The sequence below is a fragment of the Dasypus novemcinctus genome, chromosome 29 (genome assembly GCF_030445035.2).
Source record: "Dasypus novemcinctus isolate mDasNov1 chromosome 29, mDasNov1.1.hap2, whole genome shotgun sequence".
Classification (NCBI taxonomy): domain Eukaryota; kingdom Metazoa; phylum Chordata; class Mammalia; order Cingulata; family Dasypodidae; genus Dasypus; species Dasypus novemcinctus.
This window is the reverse complement of record NC_080701.1, coordinates 27,151,978-27,169,901: the sequence shown is the minus strand read 5'-3', so window position 1 is coordinate 27,169,901 and position 17,924 is coordinate 27,151,978. Positions and strand designations below refer to the sequence as shown.

The 17,924-nt window shown below is 41.6% G+C and overlaps 1 protein-coding gene and 1 long non-coding RNA gene across 2 annotated transcripts in view; one reads left to right on the top strand and one right to left on the bottom strand.

The window, feature by feature from the left end:
• FNTA (farnesyltransferase, CAAX box, subunit alpha) overlaps window positions 1-15,189 on the bottom strand; it is a 32,526-nt gene extending 17,337 nt beyond the window's left edge. Inside the window, exons 1-4 of the mRNA XM_058290069.1 lie at window positions 14,980-15,189; window positions 13,864-13,949; window positions 9,063-9,177; window positions 5,259-5,363 (exon numbers count right to left, since the gene is read on the bottom strand). Coding sequence (XP_058146052.1) covers window positions 5,259-5,363; window positions 9,063-9,177; window positions 13,864-13,949; window positions 14,980-15,164 — 491 coding nt within the window. The 5' untranslated portion in view covers window positions 15,165-15,189. The remainder of the gene's footprint in view (window positions 1-5,258; window positions 5,364-9,062; window positions 9,178-13,863; window positions 13,950-14,979) is intronic.
• An 84-nt stretch (window positions 15,190-15,273) lies between these two features.
• The window catches only part of LOC131276605 (uncharacterized), a 110,515-nt gene continuing 107,864 nt past the window's right edge, over window positions 15,274-17,924 (top strand). The window contains exon 1 of the long non-coding RNA XR_011647757.1: window positions 15,274-15,412. This is a non-coding gene — a long non-coding RNA (uncharacterized lncRNA). The remainder of the gene's footprint in view (window positions 15,413-17,924) is intronic.

Here is a 17,924-nt window from a genome sequence, read left to right as displayed (position 1 = left end):
CTGGCACATCGTCTTGTTGAGGCTTCCTTATATGTGACATGTTGATTCTCTCCGTGGCTCTGAGAATTCCCTACCTTTGGCATTTGACAGTTTGTCGCACTCCTGTTTGGAGTTCGTTGAGCATCTTTTGGATGTGTATATTCATGACTTTTGTTAAATTTGAGAAGTTTTAAGACATTATTTCTTTGAATATTCTCTCTTCCTTCTAAGATTCTCAAAATGTGAATATTAGTATGCTTTATGGTATCCCACTGGTTCCTCAGGCTCTGTAAACCTTTCTTCATTTATTCTTTATTACTTCTGCTCCTCAGACTGGACGATTTCAATTGTCTTATCTTCAGTTTCACTGCTGCTTCTGCCAGCTGCAATTTGGTATTGAGCAGGAACTTCTTAATTTCTGTTACTGTGGTCTTCAGCTGTTCGGCTCCTTTTCATAACTTCCAACTCTCTATTGATGTTCTCTTTGTTCTTTGTGTCCACGTTGACCTGTAGCTTTCTGAGCATGGTCAGGACCATTCTGTAAAAGTCTTCCTCTGGAATGTCCCAGGTCTGGGGCTCCTCGCGGATGACTCTAGTTATTTAATCTTCCTGCCTGGATCATCACTTCCTGCTCTGTTTTTTTTTCATCTTTTATTGAAACCTGGACATTTTTATATTTTAGTGTATTATTGCTGGAATTTAGACTCTGAGGTGTCTGTTCTTTAAGCTCTTATCCACCTTGTGATATGCCAGAGCTTTCCTTGATTGACAGGAAAAGAAAGGGAGGGAGGGAGGGATGAAAGGAAGGAAGGAGGGAGGAAAGACAACGCCTTTCCATTCTTTGGGGACTGATCTGTGAGTATTCTCCCTCAGAGCTTATCCATACAAAGAATTCAGAAAACAGCTCCAAGCCAAAGCAGCAATGTCTCCCTGGTCCTTCCTTCCTGTGTCTTTTGTTAGGCGTGAGCTTGGCCTTAGGAATTCCTGTTGGCACAAATAGGAATGTGTCCTCTTCCCTAGGAAAGGTTCCTCAGTCCCAGGCACTGCCCCTGTGTCCTACAGCCAGCACTCCCTTGCCCCAGGCAGCCACCAGATTGCTCTCCCAGGGCTCTGCAGGAGAGCTGTGTGCCACCTTCCAGACACAGGGCAAGGTCTGGGAGAGGGAGTCCATCATTATACCACCAGGTGGACTGAGCCAGACACACATGCTCCCACTATGTGCACGAGAGCTCTTCTGCTTCCTCTGGAACCAGGACAGGGGATCTGCTTAGTGCAGACTGACTCTGCACGGCACTGGCAGGGGAGGGGCCAGCCGGGGTGTCAAGAACTCGATCACTTGTACTCAGCCTTTTTCTTGATTCAGCACTCACCCTGTTTCTGCTGCCCTTTAACTGTTATCAGGAGCTCTGAGAAAGATGTTTCTGCCAGTTCTTACTGGTTCTTACTAACAGCATCTTAATTTTCCAGGGTCCTGGTAAAAAAGTTAAAAAAGGTCCTCTGGTATGTCAAACTGATTTCTAGGAAAGCAATACTAAGAGTTTTCTCTGATAGTCTATGATTAAATGGTACTTATATGTTCTGTGTTACAGAACGAGTTTTCATAATGAAAATTTAATAAAAAGTTATCAATTAATTAGTATATAGGAGCTGCATTACTTGTACTACATTGGTTATAACAGTAAGGAGTGGGCAATTTTTAAAATTTACTGCAATTAAAAACTGGGCTTTCAGGAAGCGGCTGTGGCTCAATCAGTTGAGCTCCCATCTACCATATGGGAGGCCCTGGGTTCATGTTTTGGGGCTCCTTACGAAGGCAGGCTCACCCACACGCTGCAGAGAGCCACTGGCCCGGGTGCCATGGAGTGCCACCTGGCCCGCAAGTGCCACAGAGTGACGACTCAGCAAGGTAAGACAACAACAACAACAAAAAAGGGAAGACACCATAAAACAAAGAAAAGCATGCAGCAAATAGAGAGAGCAGACAACAAGCAAGCCGTGTATGTGGGGTGGAATAAAAAATAAAAATAAATAAATACAGACAGAAGAATGTACAGCAAATGGACACAAAGCAGACAGCAAGCCCAAAAAAAAGCTGCAAGGGGGGATAATTAAAAAATCACACAGGGAAGCGGACTTGGCCCAGTGGTTAGAGCGTCCGTCTACCACATGAGAGGTCCGCAGTTCAAACCCTGGGCCTCCTTTACCCAAGTGGAGCTGGTCCATGCGCAGTGCTGATGCGTGCAAGGAGCGCCCTGCCACGCAGGGGTGTCCCCTGCATAGGGGAGCCCCATGTGCAAGGAGTGCGCCCCGTAAAGAGAGCCGCCCAGCGTGAAAGAAAGTGCAACCTGCCGAGGAATGGTGCCGCCCACATGGAGAGGTGACACAACAAGATGAAGCAACAAAAAGAAACAGATTCCCAGTGCTGCTGACAACAACAGAAGCAGACAAAGAAGAACATGCAGTGAATAGACACAGAGAACAGACAACTGGGGGTTCGAGAAGAAGGAGAGAGAAATAAATAAAATCTTAAAAAAAAAAAAGTGATAGAGCAATAAAAAAACACACACAAAAAACAAACTACTGGGCTTTCAACAACAGCTGCTTTGAATGGCTTTGTATTTTGTTTTTCAAAACACTGAGTAATAAGGAGTTAATGACAGTATCTGCAAGTTGCCAGAAAAATAAAAGCTATTGCTCTTTAGCCAAAGATAGATGTAATCAAATGCAGAGAATACCTGTGATGGCTAGATCTTATATAGCTATAGATTTTTTAAAATATAAAAGCACATATATTATTAAAACTGCAGGATAAATAACTTTTCAGTGAGTGTTCAAAATGCTCTAGCTAATCCCTTTTTTTCACTCAACTATTTTATAATGTAATTTTCTTAATTATAAACAATGAGGCTACAATGGTAAAGTTGTTTACCTAAAATTCTACACATGGAAATATGAAACAGCTACCACTTCCATGTTTTCCAAATAACATCCAGATATTCAGTGTTAGGTCTACTATGTTCTAATTCTTTGAAAATAAATGATCTACATATGGTTATAGTCTCCTTAATGATATTTGATTATGCAGATTACCCAGCTGTGTCAGATAGCCGTTCCCACTGAGTATTTATCCACATTTGAGGTGAAGGTGTTCTTTCTACTGAAGCTAACCTATGCACTGGACTGTCTTTCCAACTCCAAGGCATTACCTTATTCCCACTTTTCTCCTATATTCTCAACCTCTATTAATACTCTCCCTTCACTGTGAAATCTTTACCATCTTTAAAACACATACAGACAACACGGCCCTGACCAGCTACTTGCTATGTCTTCTTTTCTCAACAACCAAGCTTTTTCACCTCCCAATTATGATTCGAATTCAACCACAGCCTGTGACTTTGTTCCTCCTCCGCCACTTCCCTCCCGCCCCACCCCGCCCCTGGTGGGAGGACTGCTCATGCCAGGTCACTCACCAACAACTCCCTAAAATCCAGTAGCTCTCTTTCAGGCCTTGCTTCCCCTGATGTCTGATCAACAGTTGGTGACATTCATCCCTTTCTTCTTGAAACTCTCTCCTCTTGGTTTCTGTGACAACACTAACTTTTGGTTTTCTTCGAATGTCTTTGTTGCCCTTCCTCAGTCACCTCTCAATGGAGAAGCTCACCAATATTCTACCCTCAGACTTCTCTAATTCATCTTGAGCAACCTCATGCACAACGATGACTTCAACTACCACTTCCACAAGGCGGACAGTTCCCAAACCTTGCCTTGAACCCATGCTGCTTCCCATTCCAGAAGAGCATTTCTCCACCACTTGCTGGACAGCCTTACATGGGTTTTGCACAGGCATATCAAACTCCACTTGTCCAATAATGAAAGCCATCTTTTCTTACTAAAATGTGCTACTTTGCCTCCCAAATTCCCCAGGTAGATGGCACCACCACTCACTCAGCTGTCAAGCCCCAAACTTAGATATCATTCTGTGTCACTCTCCCAATAAACTAAATCCTAATAATAATATTAAATCTAAACCTCACTGAATTTATCCTTCTCTAACCTACGGCCTACCAACCTCCAGGATTGTGAACCTATTCCAGTTATCCTCCATGCTACTATAAGGGTAAACTATCTAAGACACAAACCTAATCATGATACTTCCTTTAATAGAATTTATCAATAACTCTCTACAGCCACTAAGATCAAGTCCAAACCCCTTATCCATGTTCATAAGGTCCTTTATGAGCTTATCCTTGCCTCCAAGGCCAGTCTTATTTTACATGACTTCCCAGATGTGCTCAATACTCTAATTACATGGAATTATATGCACTTCTTTGAGTACACCCAACTCTCATTCATCTGCCCAGAATATCTTCCTTGCCTCAGTGTTCTGTCTTTCACAAGTCTTCCTTAAATCTCAGGCATAAAAGTAGGGAAGTGTGCATGTAGGTCAGCATGTCAGAAAAGAATAAAAAGGTGGAGCTCTTGGAGGATGGGCAGGCAGCCAGTGGCACAGAAAGCTGAGACTGTTCCTGGCAGTACTTGGGGTTGCCCTTCTCTTTCCCAGCAGCAGCAGCACCACAGAAGCCCAGCATTTTCTGTTCATGGAGGGCACACTACATGCTGGGTACTGTTAAAGCTCTTTATACAGCTTCTTTCTTTCTGATTTGTTCTCTGTCCTCTTGCTTGATTACTTCTCTTTTTTTCTATTGTCTTCTGCCACCCACACTCATAACAACCCCCACTAACTTCATACCTTTGTTCATGCTAACTTAGGAGCTTAATTTCTACAATAAATCCTATGAAAATCTCTACCATTATACTTTTCACATTCTCTGTAAAATAATTGGCTTAATTATTTGCATTTCCCTCTAGATTTCTGGTATCTGGTTCATCTTTGTATCCTCAACATCGATAAAAATTTTTGATTAAACAAATGAATAAAACATCAAATACCATACAGTCATTTTACAACACACTGAATAGAAAACATTATTTTCAAATTTTTTATTCGAAAGTTTTTTTCAGATTCTAGTACTACATGCTCATGTTGAAACTTTAAATAAGAGCAGCTTTAACATTTATTTGCTAATATTTCAGGTGCCATTTTAAACACCAAATATAAAATTGTTTCATTGACTCCTCCTAAAACCTTATGAGACAGGTACAAGTAACTGTAATGCAAAGTACTAAAATTAAAAAAAAAACCAACTCCTTATAATCTTATTACCCTCTTGCAAGTATTATTAGCACAGTGATATATTTCTTTCCTATCTTTATCTTACCAAACTTGATAGTTTTTGGGCTGTTCCTCAATTATTGCAGTGATGTAGTTCATTTCCTCATGTAGATCCTTTTCAAGTGACTTTAAGAGAACTCTCCGAAAATGCCTATAGTAAACACCAGGCATCAAAAGTCTTGTTAGTCCATTACTTATTACTTATTACACTGTCTAGTAAGAGTATCTAATAGAGCTACAATAACATAGTTATACAAATTTCTTTTTGGTACTATATATAACTCATCATTTAGCAATTTAACTTCTTGTGACTAGAAATGCTGGTGACGAAGAATCAAGAAATTTGATGTAAAAATAGTGACAGGCAACAAATGTAAAAGAGATAAAAAGTTGATTTTGAAAAAGACAACCAAGAAAATGATTATTTTCTAGTAACACTCTGCTTAAAAGAACGTCCTATGGTGAGAGATTCAAAGACATCTCTTTCCTTATATGGTACAGATTGCTCACACGACATGATTCATATAAAAAATCAATTCCATAACAAAAATTATCAAAGCATTTTACTTTTTAAACCATCACAAAAACGCTACTTATAAGAAGCAAGTTTCTCTTTAATTTCTTCAAAAGGTTTAGTCAAATCATTAATTTTTCCCCCCTGAAAACATGGCATATTCTGGTCTATTTTCACTTTAAAACTTCAAAAATTTCCAATTCAATAAATAATAACAGGGAAATGGATGTGGCGCAACCAATTGGGCTCCCATCTATGATACAGGAGGTCCAGGGTTTGATGCCCAGGGCCTCCTGGGGAGGGCAAGCTGGCCCACACGGCAAGCTGGCCCATGCTAGAATGCTGCTCTGCGCAGGAGTGGCCCCTGCATGGGAATGCTGCCCAGCACGGGAAAGCTGCCCTGGACGGGAGCGCTGGCCCACGCCTGAGAGCTGGCACAGCAAGGTGACACAACAAGAGACACAGAGGAGAGAAAATAAGAAGGCGTAGCAGAACATGGAACTGAGGAGGTGTAAGAGAGTAATAGTCTCTCTCCTACTCCAGAAGGTCCCAGGCTCGGTTCCTGGAGCCACCTAATGAGAATGCAAGCAGACGCAGAAGAACACACAGCGAATGGACACAGAGAGCAGACAACTGGGGGAACAGGAGGGGGGCTAGAAATAAATAAAATCTTAAAAATAAATAAATAACAAAGAGCTCGTTAGCTATTTTTTAAATTCCCTTTGAAAAAGAAAAGCTAATTAGGAGAAGTAACAAGAAATCTCTCATATTATTACTCATTTAAAGAAAATTAGGCAGGAAGCGGACTTAGCCCAATGGATAGGGCGTCCGCCTACCACATGGGAGGTCTGCAGTTCAAACCCTGGGCCTCCTTGACCCGTGTGGAGCTGGCCCACGCGCAGTGCTGATGCGCGCAAGGAGTGCCGTGCCACGCAGGGGTGTCCCCCACGTAGGGGAGCCCCACGCGCAAGGAGTGCACCCCGTAAGGAGAGCCGCCCAGTGCGAAAGACAGTGCAGCCTGCCCAGGAATGGCACCGCACACACAGAGAGCCGACACAACAAGATGATGCAACAAAAAGAAACACAGATTCCTGGTGCCGCTGATAAGGATAGAGGCAGTCACAGAAGAACACACAGGAATGGACACAGAGAGCAGACAACTTGGGGGGGTAGATAAATAAAAAATAAATCTTTGAAATAAATAAACTTTTTAGCACATTTTAAAATGCATTCTAATTTAGTTCATGCTGTATTGGTACCGAATCTAAGTTGGTTCATCAGGAATTTCTTAAAAGTTAAGAAAGTGCATGTAAAAGACACAAAATGATGGCATATTATACCATCAAGCATGAAATATCATAATCAACTGGAATACCAAACCATTAGAGTATTCCAATTAAACATGGTAGACTGAATAAATGAATTTATCCTCAATCACCAATAAAACCCCACTAAAATGATAATAAAGGAATAAAAAAGGTATAAATCCACGAGGACAGAGGAAAGTAGGGGGAATGGGAGACCAGAGCAATTGAAGAGGTCAACAAGCTGATGGAACGTGGTCAGCAGACAGACAAGTTTTAACTGGCTTAGCAAAACAGAAAGCACTTAAAACTTGACTACCAGCAGAGAAGGAACTAAGAATGGTTCAGAAATCACAGGGACCCGTTATCTCCAAAGCTGGGAGACAAGGGTGGGGCTGAAAACAGTACCAAGTATAAAATGTACAGAAAAAGTCCTTAGCTGCCCCCACCCTGAGCAGAGAGGTGATACTACTCCTGACCTGAGCAGAAGAAATGGAGGATTTGCTGGAAAAATCTGAGCAGAAAGGGATGAAGGCAGAGTGGAAGGCACGGTGAGGGAAAGGCCTGAAAACAAGCTAATTAAAAATGCTGACCCACTAAATCGCAAGCTACATGCTGCCCCCACCCAACCAACCACCTTCCCCTGGAAGTGTGGGGGCCAAATGTACAACCTCCCCACCTTCCCCTATCAGGCAAGAAATTAGATAATGTTTCTCTTTGGCGAAACAAACTAGCCACGAGAAAAGACCCAAAAACACGAATACGTGAAGATCTCATAAAAGCCAGACATACGCCCTCACTAACTTCACAGTGAAGCCGTTTGGTTCACAGGCTCTGCCTGCACGTAGCACTTCCAATGGGGTCTGCCTCCCTTAATTTTAAAGATGAAAGGAGATTCAAGGGTTACCAATCATTTGTGGAAAACAGCTATATGAAACCCAACATCCACAAGAGGTTCCATATCCACAAACGATGAAAACAAACAGGTGAGAAGATACTGCATCCATGAAATACGAAAAAAAAATGCCATAGAAACATTATTCAGAGAACAAGAAAGAGCTCTGGGAAATTAAAAGCGATTGCAGAAATTTTAAAGAGCTGAAAGATAAAGCTGAGGAAATATCCGAAAAGTATACGAAAAGATAGTCTAGGAGGTATAACATGTAACTAAAAGGTATTCTAGAAAGAGAGGAAAGAGGAAAAGGTAGAAATTATCAAATTTTTTTTTGCAAATTTCCCAGAACTTCTGGGGGTACTAATGACACTTAAATGTAAAAAGTCCCAAAATTTATCTCCCACATATCCTTTTATAAGTTTTCTTTTTCTCAGGGATGTGCTTTATTAAAATAAGAGAGCAGAAAAGAGGAAGATGTGGAAACTAGAAAACAGGGCTCCAACACACAAAAGAGTTGAAGGGAATCGACAAGATAATGGTGAACAGATATCTGAAGACCAAATGTCAGCACCCCAAACTGATGGAGGAAAACAAAAAAGGAACAGAAGGATTATGTGTTGTGTTCAAAACAGTAATAAGAGGCATTTTACATATGTATCACAGATTCTGGAGGATAAATTAGTTTAGGTACAAAGAAAACTAAACCAAACAAAACAGGCAATCTATTGAAGGGAATTATACTACAGAATGCAGCTCAGCATGAATCACAAAGTGATTAATCATTTAATTAAAAATTGTGATAAAGGTAGGATAATGGAGAGTGAAATCTGTATCTTCCATAGAAGAAATAAAGAATCCTAAAAGAAAAAAGAAAAAAAGCAATGAAGCAAATTATTTAGAAATATAGAGGTTAATTCAAGAAAGAACAACTAGGAGTTGTCTCTGGAGAGCAGGATTCTGGTAGGGGGGAAGGAACGGGGCTGAGATCATCATTTTTCATTCAGCCTGATTTTCAAACCTGTGAATTATTACTTTGATAAAAATTAAAACTTAAGGTTCAATTAAGACAAAGAAAATTCGTCCAAACTAAAACCCGAGACAATTGAACTGAGGATAATAATGATGCATATTACTTACCACACTGTATAATTGGCTGCATTTAACTCGATAGCATCTCGGGTTAATTTAAAAGCTCGCTCACTTCTTTCATCACGCTGCAGAACAGCACGGAAATAATCATAAACATCTCTAACTAGAAACAGAGCATACAACTGCATTAGAACTACCACCCTCATTTAACAGTTACTGTAAGATAAAATATTGTTATAGTCTATGAGGAGATATTTTAATGCACAAACATCATTTATAACAATAAGCAAAATAAGGAGTCAAGTGACTGTGTGAACATCTTTACCGCCCTAGTAATGATACAGTGTTGCAGCCACAAAGGTTAGACAGTATACATACACCCATACTTACTGCTTGTGTGTTTATGGGTTAATGCCAGACTCAAAATCTCCCAAAGACCTTACAGATTGGAGTAAAATTATGAGTGCATATATTCAAATATATTTGCATAGCTGTGGGGCTTTTAGGTGGTGTTTTCATTTTTCTCATTTTATTTTTATCAGGTTTTAAATGAAAAATAAGCACATAGATAAAAAATTCAAGCACTACAAAAAGGTTCCTCATTAAAACTTAAATTTCCTTCCATCAAATCCTCAGTCCTCCTCCCCAGTAGCAACCACTATTCACTGATTCTGGCGTATCCTTCCAATACATTCAACACATATATAAATATATGGTCAAATTCCATCCTCCCACTTTTTTATGCAAATGGGATAAAATCATACTCAATGTTCTGGACCCTCCATTTTTCACCCATACATTATTAAAGGAAGTACAAACTATTACAAACCTCTGTGGAAAACCATTTGGTAATATCTATTAAATTAAAATTTACATACTCGTTGACACATCAATTTCAGTTCTAAGAAGTTTTCTTACAAATACACTCCCATGTGCCTGAAGCATCCAAGGATATATGGTGGAGCATTTGTTTACAGAAAAAATTAAAATGAGAAATTGGAAAAAACCAGAATTTCCATGATTAAAAAACGGATTAAATATATTATCATACATCCATACAATGAAATACTTTGTAGTTAGTAAGAATGAGATTGCTCTAATATGGACTGATCTGGAATAACTGCTAAAATATGTTAAGTAAGAAAAGTACAGTGCAGAGAAATATGCTATCCATTGAGCTTAAAATATATGCTTATTTATGAATACACTAGACAGGAAAACAAAAATAGGAAGAAAACATACTTTCAACCACATACTCTGTTAAAATGGTTTACCTCGTTGTGAAAGCTTACTATATGGATAGCTTAATTTTATTGAACCCATTACCCATAAATGAATATAAATGAATCTTTAAATTGTTTTCATTCTTTTGCTGTCCTGAATATCACTGTATGCCTCTGTGCGCACATGCAAATTTAGTATATCTGTAGGATAAATCCTTACAAGTGAAATTACTCAATCAGGGTTATGTATACTATTACCTGACAGATGGATAAATTAGTCTCTGCAGAAGTCTGATCAAAGTAAACTTCTGATCGGTGTATAGTCCCTCCAAGAACGTATGAGGTACATCTATTTTTTCTACATCCTCACCAACACATCTAAATTTCTGATCTTTGTCAATCTCATAAGTGAAAAATCTTATCTATGGCTGTTTTAATTTTCATTTCCTTAATTATGAGTAAATTTAAGCAACTTTTCATGTTTATGTAAGCCATTTCAATTTTCCACTGATCACTGACATCTTAAAAATACATATCAAGAGGCGGATGAGGCTCAAGGGACTGAGCTCCCGCCTACCACACGGGAGGCCCGGGTTTGGTTCCCTGTGCCTCCTAAAGACGACGAGCAAGATAGCAATCTGACACTAACAAGATGACCCAGCACGGGACACGCGAAGGAAAACACGAGAGACACAACAAAGCAGCCAGCGGAAGTGGCTCAGGCAATTAGGCGCCTCCTTTCCAAACGAGAGGAGGGGGGAGAAATAAAATCAATCTTTAAAAAACTAATGCAAACATTTTTATAAATGTTATAAAATATAAGCTACTTTCCTTACACCACATCATTTCCAGTTTCTGACACTTTACAACTTTTAACAGGTCAATATGCATGAAAACAGTATACCCTAGTCAGTCTAACATTCTGCTACTATAGGAAATGGGGACAATTTCAAATTTTGTTTTATAAAGCAATCAATGCTTTAAGCTTCCATTGCTTTTCATTAAAATTTTTAAAATTATACAGGTAATACATATAACACACACATGTATGAAATTCCTTAGACTGTAACTCCAAAAGTGAAACTATCAGATCAGAACACAAACAATTATAGCTCTTTATAATCTGAGGTATAGAAAGGTCACCTGCTTCTGAACACAATCTTTAAAAATGTGAATTAATGCTAGATGAAAATTTAGAAATATGAATGGCAATCAACAAGGGAATATTATGCAGTCATTAAGAACCAAACTTCCAAATAATTTAAAATTTATAATGAAATGCTTTTAACATGTTAACTCTATATACAATGTATAGGATATATTACTTTATAGACACGTGCATTTATATGTGTATATATAAACTACATAAACACAGTATTCATATATATAGTATGATACCAACTGTTCAAACATATTTGCAAAGAAGGCTACAGATAAATTTTTTTTTTTTAAGATTTATTTTATTTCTCTCCCCTTCCTTGACCCCCCCCCAGGTTGTTTGCTCCCTGTGTCTAGTCACTGCGTGTTCTTCCATGTCCACTTCCATTGTTGTATTGTTGTTTGCGGCACCAGGAATCTGTGTCTATTATTGTTGCGTCATCTTGTTGTATCAGCTCTCCATGTGTGCAGCGCCATTCCTGGACAGGCTGCACTTCCTTTCACGCTGGGCGGCTCTCCTTGCGGGGTGCACTCCTTACGTGTGGGGCTCCCTTATGCGGGGACACCCCTGCGTAGCAGGGCGCTCCTTGCGCGCATCAGCACTGCGCATGGCCAGCTCCACACGGGTCAAGGAGGCCCGGGGTTTGCACCGCAGACCTCCCACATGGTAGATGGACGCCCTAACCACTGGGCCAAGTCCACTTCCCGATATAATAAAATTTATCTACCATTACTTTGTGCTTTCTAATATGTATGTATGTAATATGTATGTATGTATGATAAGTATGTATGTATATATGTATGAACTTAAAATACCATTTTTTTTAAACCCTGCAGAACAGTTAATAACTTACCCCAAACATTTTTGTTTTAGGTGCCATGTAAAAACACTGTGGTTTATATTTCTGTGATCACTAGTGAGGAACATCATTTCATAGCTATTTCTTCTAATGAATTCTTTCTTCACACATTATACTCTTACAGTATGGAAGTTTTGCATTTTTATGCAGTCATATCTTCTGATATTTTATCAATATGAGTTTTATACCACTCTTAGTATCTTCTCCATCCCAAGAATGAAAGAATATTCTCTATATTTACCCGCCTGCCCTGTCGTCTGCTCTCTGTGTCCACTCGCTGTGTTCTTCTGCATCTGCTTGCATTACCAGCAGCAGTGGGAAACTGCGTCTCTTTTTTGTTGCATCATCTTGCTGCGTCAGCTGTGTGTGTGTGGTGGGCAGGGGGAGGCACCACCCCTGGGCAGGCTGTACTTTCTTCACACGGGGCGGCTCTCCTTGCGGGGCTCACTCCTTGCACGAGGGGCACCCCACATGGGGGGACACCCCTGTGTGGCAGGGTACTCCTTGCACGCAGCAGCACTGTGTGTGGGCCAGCTCACCACATGGGTCAGTAGGCCCTGGGTTTGAACCATGGACCCTCCATACGGTAGACAGATGCTCTATATCAGTTGAGCCACGTCCGCTTCCCTCTATATTTACTTCTAATACATCTACAATTTTGTTTTAAAACTTTAATTCACCTGTAATTTATGTTCATGTAAGATAGGAGATAGGGATATAACTTTGTTCTTATCTGAACACACTGCCATCTGCTACAAAGTCATCATTTGATTAATTCAGCTGTTGCTGTAGGTATGAAATGTCCTTTTCACATATAGATGATCTGTTTTTAGATTCCCTTTAATCTAGTTATTTCTCCACCTGTTCCAGAATGTTATTTACTTTAGTAGGGCATTTTCATATTTGATAAGGCAAACCCCTCATACAATTATTCTTCCTTTCAGACATTTCTTGGTATTACTTTATAATCAGAAAATACCAGCATGTGGTTTTTGTAAAAGAGGAGTGATCTTGGATAACAAAGCCTTAATTGAGAGAAATACATGTATAACTACAATTCTAACATTTCATTTTATTCACTTACTGTGGCCTAGAAGAACAATTAACATTTGTGTGACTCTGAATTTAAAAAATATTTTCCCATTCATTATGAAAAGATGATTTTTTCATTATGAAAGAATGACACATTGTCTGAGAAAACAGTCCTTTCATTTTGATATTAATGAATATATTCAAACTGAGCCTAACACTTCATTGCCAAAACATATTTGAAACTCTGACCAAATATGCAGCCAAAGTTTATACCAAATCAGTTACTCATTTATGTTGCATCTTATATGCAGATTAAATAGTAAACTAAAGCACAACCATATATAGCAGCAATTATTTATTATATGTAACATTCATTATTTATACTGAGAATATGTGGATTCTTTGGGCAAAATAAAACTTATAATGATGAAAATAAAGGAAAAACAGAGCTTAACGTAAGTCATTCAGACCTTTATTAGACAAAAATCTGTCATCTATCTTGTCACATAAAACTGAATTTCAACTTTGCTATTAAATTTGACTTGCAGACCTTTTACTTATAAAAATTAAACTTACATTTTTCACTATAAATGATTTGGACCACTGGATTAGGGCCATCATTCTGTGGTACTGGTTCTATATCAGCCCATTCTGCTCTGTCCCTGAAAATACATTTTTCAATGATTATATTCAAACACATAAGAAGAAAAACAACTCTGGAGATTTTTAAACTGGCAACAAATACATTTACATTAACACCAGTAACCTACAGCCACTTTAATGAAATCATGTTTGGATTCTTCATGACCAAGTTATGCCACTGTGCTTTACACACTAAAGTTTTAAAGTAAAATAAGGATAAAATGAATCATCTTCCCATTTTTAAAAGTAAGTTAACGGTTTGGCAAAAAAATGTTTTTGCAGCAAGTACGCAATACTTTTAACTTCTAAATCATTCTACTTCATTGGCTTAAAATTCAGCTTTCCTTTTAATTCATAAGACTCTGTGAAGCCAGTGAGCATTTTAAAATTTTGAATAACAATTTACTAGGAACTGACTTTGTAAAACAAAGTAAACACTATTAATTTATTGCATACTAAAAGGGTAGTCCAGGTGGTCACAAGGGGCGCAGGCTCTGGAATCAGGTAACTGCCTGAGCTGGGATATAAGCTCTATCATTTACTAGCTGTGTGACCTTAAGAAAGTTAGTTAACCTCTCTGGGCCTCAGTTTCTTTATAAAATGAGGATGGTAATATGACCAGTTAACTCCAGAAGGCTGTTCTGAGGATTCCGGCAACCAAGCGATGTTTAGCACTTAAAATGTGCATTCAGTCGGGGAGGAGCGTTCTGGGAGAAGGGAAGAGAGCGGGAAGTTTCTCCACTTCACGAATCCTGGCTAAAGTGCTGTAGTGGGCTCGCTTTACCAACCCCCGAGAAGCCACGGCGACGGGGCAGGGGTCCCGGCTCCCGCCCCCCGACTCTCGGGACCAGGGTCAAGCCCCAGAAGCAGCCAGCCCGAAAGGCGCGCCGGGGGCGCGGGCCACAGGCGGCTCCGAGCGCGGCTCCCGGGCGGGAAACAACCCCGCGGCAACTTCACGCCGACGCAACGAGCCGGGACGCACGGCCCGGGGCCCGCCGCGGGCGTCAGGCCCCGGCCTGGGAGGGAAGGGTCCCCGGCCGGGGGCGTTACCTGTACAGGACGTAGGTGGGCGAGTCCAGGCTCAGAAACCCGTCGTCCATAGGGGACGCCAGCGCCTCGGCGGCCTCGCCCGCCATCTCCTCCGCCGGCGGCGGCGGCGGCGGGGGCGGCGGCTGCGCGGGCTGCCCAGGCTCGCCGCCCTGCGTGGCCTCGCCGACCCCCTCGGTGGCCGCCATCTCGCCTCGGCCCGCAGCGGAGGAGGCAGGGAGGCCCCGCCCCCTGCGGCCCCGCCCCTCGCCCCGCCCACGCGGCGGCTCACTTCCGGTCTCCTCGGCTTCCGCCATAGAGACGCGGGCCAGAGTGGCCCGGAATGGGCGCTTGGGGCCGCGTCCGCGGCGGCTGGTACGGGCCGCCCCCAGGCTCAGGAATGGCAGCCGATTGCCCTTCCTTTATCCCGGTAGGCCTTTACAAATGCTGACTGTTGGTACGTGGAATTTATATTAGGGCTATTAAGGTGCTCACCTAGGGGTGATGGTTATCTTTTTTGACCAAATCTTAGATGCAGGACGTAAGGGTCAGCGCAAGACCCCTCCATTCCCCTATCTCGTCACAACCTCGAGTGCTCCACAAGCGCTATTTTTTCCCCTTCTTTTTTGCTTCTGGAACACTCATGACGCGAATATGTTGTTGTGTTTTGTGGGAATTACTCCCTGAACCGCTGCTCTATTCATTTTATTCTTTTCTTTGTCCTCGCTGCACTTCCTTGGTCTGGCAGCAGATGGCGCTCCTCGGCAGCCCGTGCAGTTTACCGCCGGGTTGGAGAGTTTGTTGCAGCACTGACCAGCTCAGTGGGATAGAGGTTCCTGCCTCGGGCTGGGAGCCCTGTTATTCATACTTTCTCAGAGGCAGTTCTCCAACTTTTGCAAGCAGTCCCTCCCCTTTTCCCCAGTAGGAAGTAATTCCAGTCCCCTAAGCATCCTCAACAACCAGTCCCCGTCGGGAGAGAGGGTCAAAGCTCTTTAGTCCCTTGCCAGCTGCCAAGGCCAACCATGACGCAACCCCACCTGACCTGGAAGGCTCGTTGCACACAGCAGCTCAAATTTGTGGGTCAAAACCCGAGTCAGCCTCAGGTTGTGTCCTTCTCTCTCTCCTCTCCTTGTCAGGTGGATCCCTGAGTCCCCAATTGTCTGTAGCTGCTGGTCTCAAGGCTTGAGAATTCAGAAGTGTCTAGTGAGACACTTTTAAATCCTCTTTGCAATTCTTTTCCTTTGGGTGGGATCCAGACTTCCTCCAGTGTTCTAAATCCTAGAAGATATTTTTCCAGGTCATTTCTGCCTGTCCTCTAGCTATTTCCTAGGCGAGAAGAGAGTCCCATGTATTTCTAGTCTGCCATCCTCCCAGAAGTCTCTAATATATATATATATATATACTTTTTTCATTATAAACTATAACATTTTTAAAATTGAAGTATATCGTTTATACATGAACACACATAAACAATAAGTGTATAGTAAAGATTGCGAACTTACAAAATAAACATACCTAACATGACACAGGGGTCTCATACATCACCCCTCCACCAACTCTGCATTGGTGTGAAACATTTTTTACAAACTATGCAAGAGCATTGTCAAAATATTACTACCAACTATATTCCTTATCTTCTAATGTATTTTTAATCTCATCCATTGTGCCCTTCATTCCCATAAGTTCTGTTACTTTTTTTTGCAGTCTTTCAAACTGTTATGCATGCACAGTATCACATTAATATTCTTTATCTCTTTAGTCATATTTTCCTTCAACTCCTTAAATTGATTAGAGGAGATTTGTTTGAACGTCATTTATTAGTTGTCTTAAACCCTGAGTCTCGTCTAGAGCAGTGGCTTGTTCCTTTGACTAGGACATATCTTCCTGATTCTTAGTGTGGGTTGTAGGTTGTATTTGTTTGTTTATCGCTCAGCATCTGCTTATGGTGATGATTTTGCTCTGTTGATCAATTTCTTTCTCTTGCCTAGTGGTTTTACTTCACAGCTCTCTTTTAGTTTAATTTTTTCCTAAGCCTTTAATATTGCCCGGGTTAAGTAGTTAAAACCGTGGCAGAGAGCCACTAAAAGGATCTGACCAGGTCTATCATGCCTGGGAGAGAAGCAGGAGAGACCAGTCTTTCTTGCTCCACTTTCCTGGCTGGCCAGCAAATGGTGCTCCTTGGCAAACCCTTCTGTGAAGGAGAATCCTTCAATTTCCACCACCTCTCTGAGGGACTCTATCCTTTCCCCTCTCTGTTTTCTTTTTAAGATTTTATTTATTTCTCTACCCCCCCCCCCCCCCCCATTATCTGCTCTCTGTGTCCATTCGCTGTGTGTTCTTCTGTGTCTGCTTGTCTTCTCTTGAGGTGGCACTGGGAGCTGATCCTGGGACCTTCGGGAGTGGGAGAGAGGCGCCCAATCTCTCACGCTGCTTCAGGTCCCTGGTCTGCTGCGTCTCCTATTGTCTCTCCTCTGTGTCTTTTTGTTGCATGATCTTGCTGCGCCAGCTCTCCACTTGGGCCAGCTCCCTGCACAGGCCACCTTCCCTTCACCAGGAAGTCCCGGGAATCTAACCCTGGATCTCCCATGTGGTAGATGGGAGCCCAATTTCTTGAGCCACATTCGCTTCCCTCCCCTCTCTGTTAGCCCCTCCGATACAGGTTTTACTGAGGCTGCTCACCTTGGGGTGAGGGATAAGCAGTGCTCCTGGCCCCTGGGGTATGAACTCACAGTTTTTTTGGCCTCTCCAGCTCTGCACCCCCAGGCCCCCGTGGACAATGCGTGCTGCATTTATCTACCCTGCAGGGGTCCCCAGAGTGGCTCCCTCAGACTACTTCTACGCCTTCTCCCCTATTTTGCCGGAGAGCTGTACCCCGCCTGAGATATTCCAATGCCATCCTGGGCGGTCTCCCTTCCTGATCCTGATAAGCATTTCCTCCAACTCCCTTCCACCAACCTATACCTATAAAT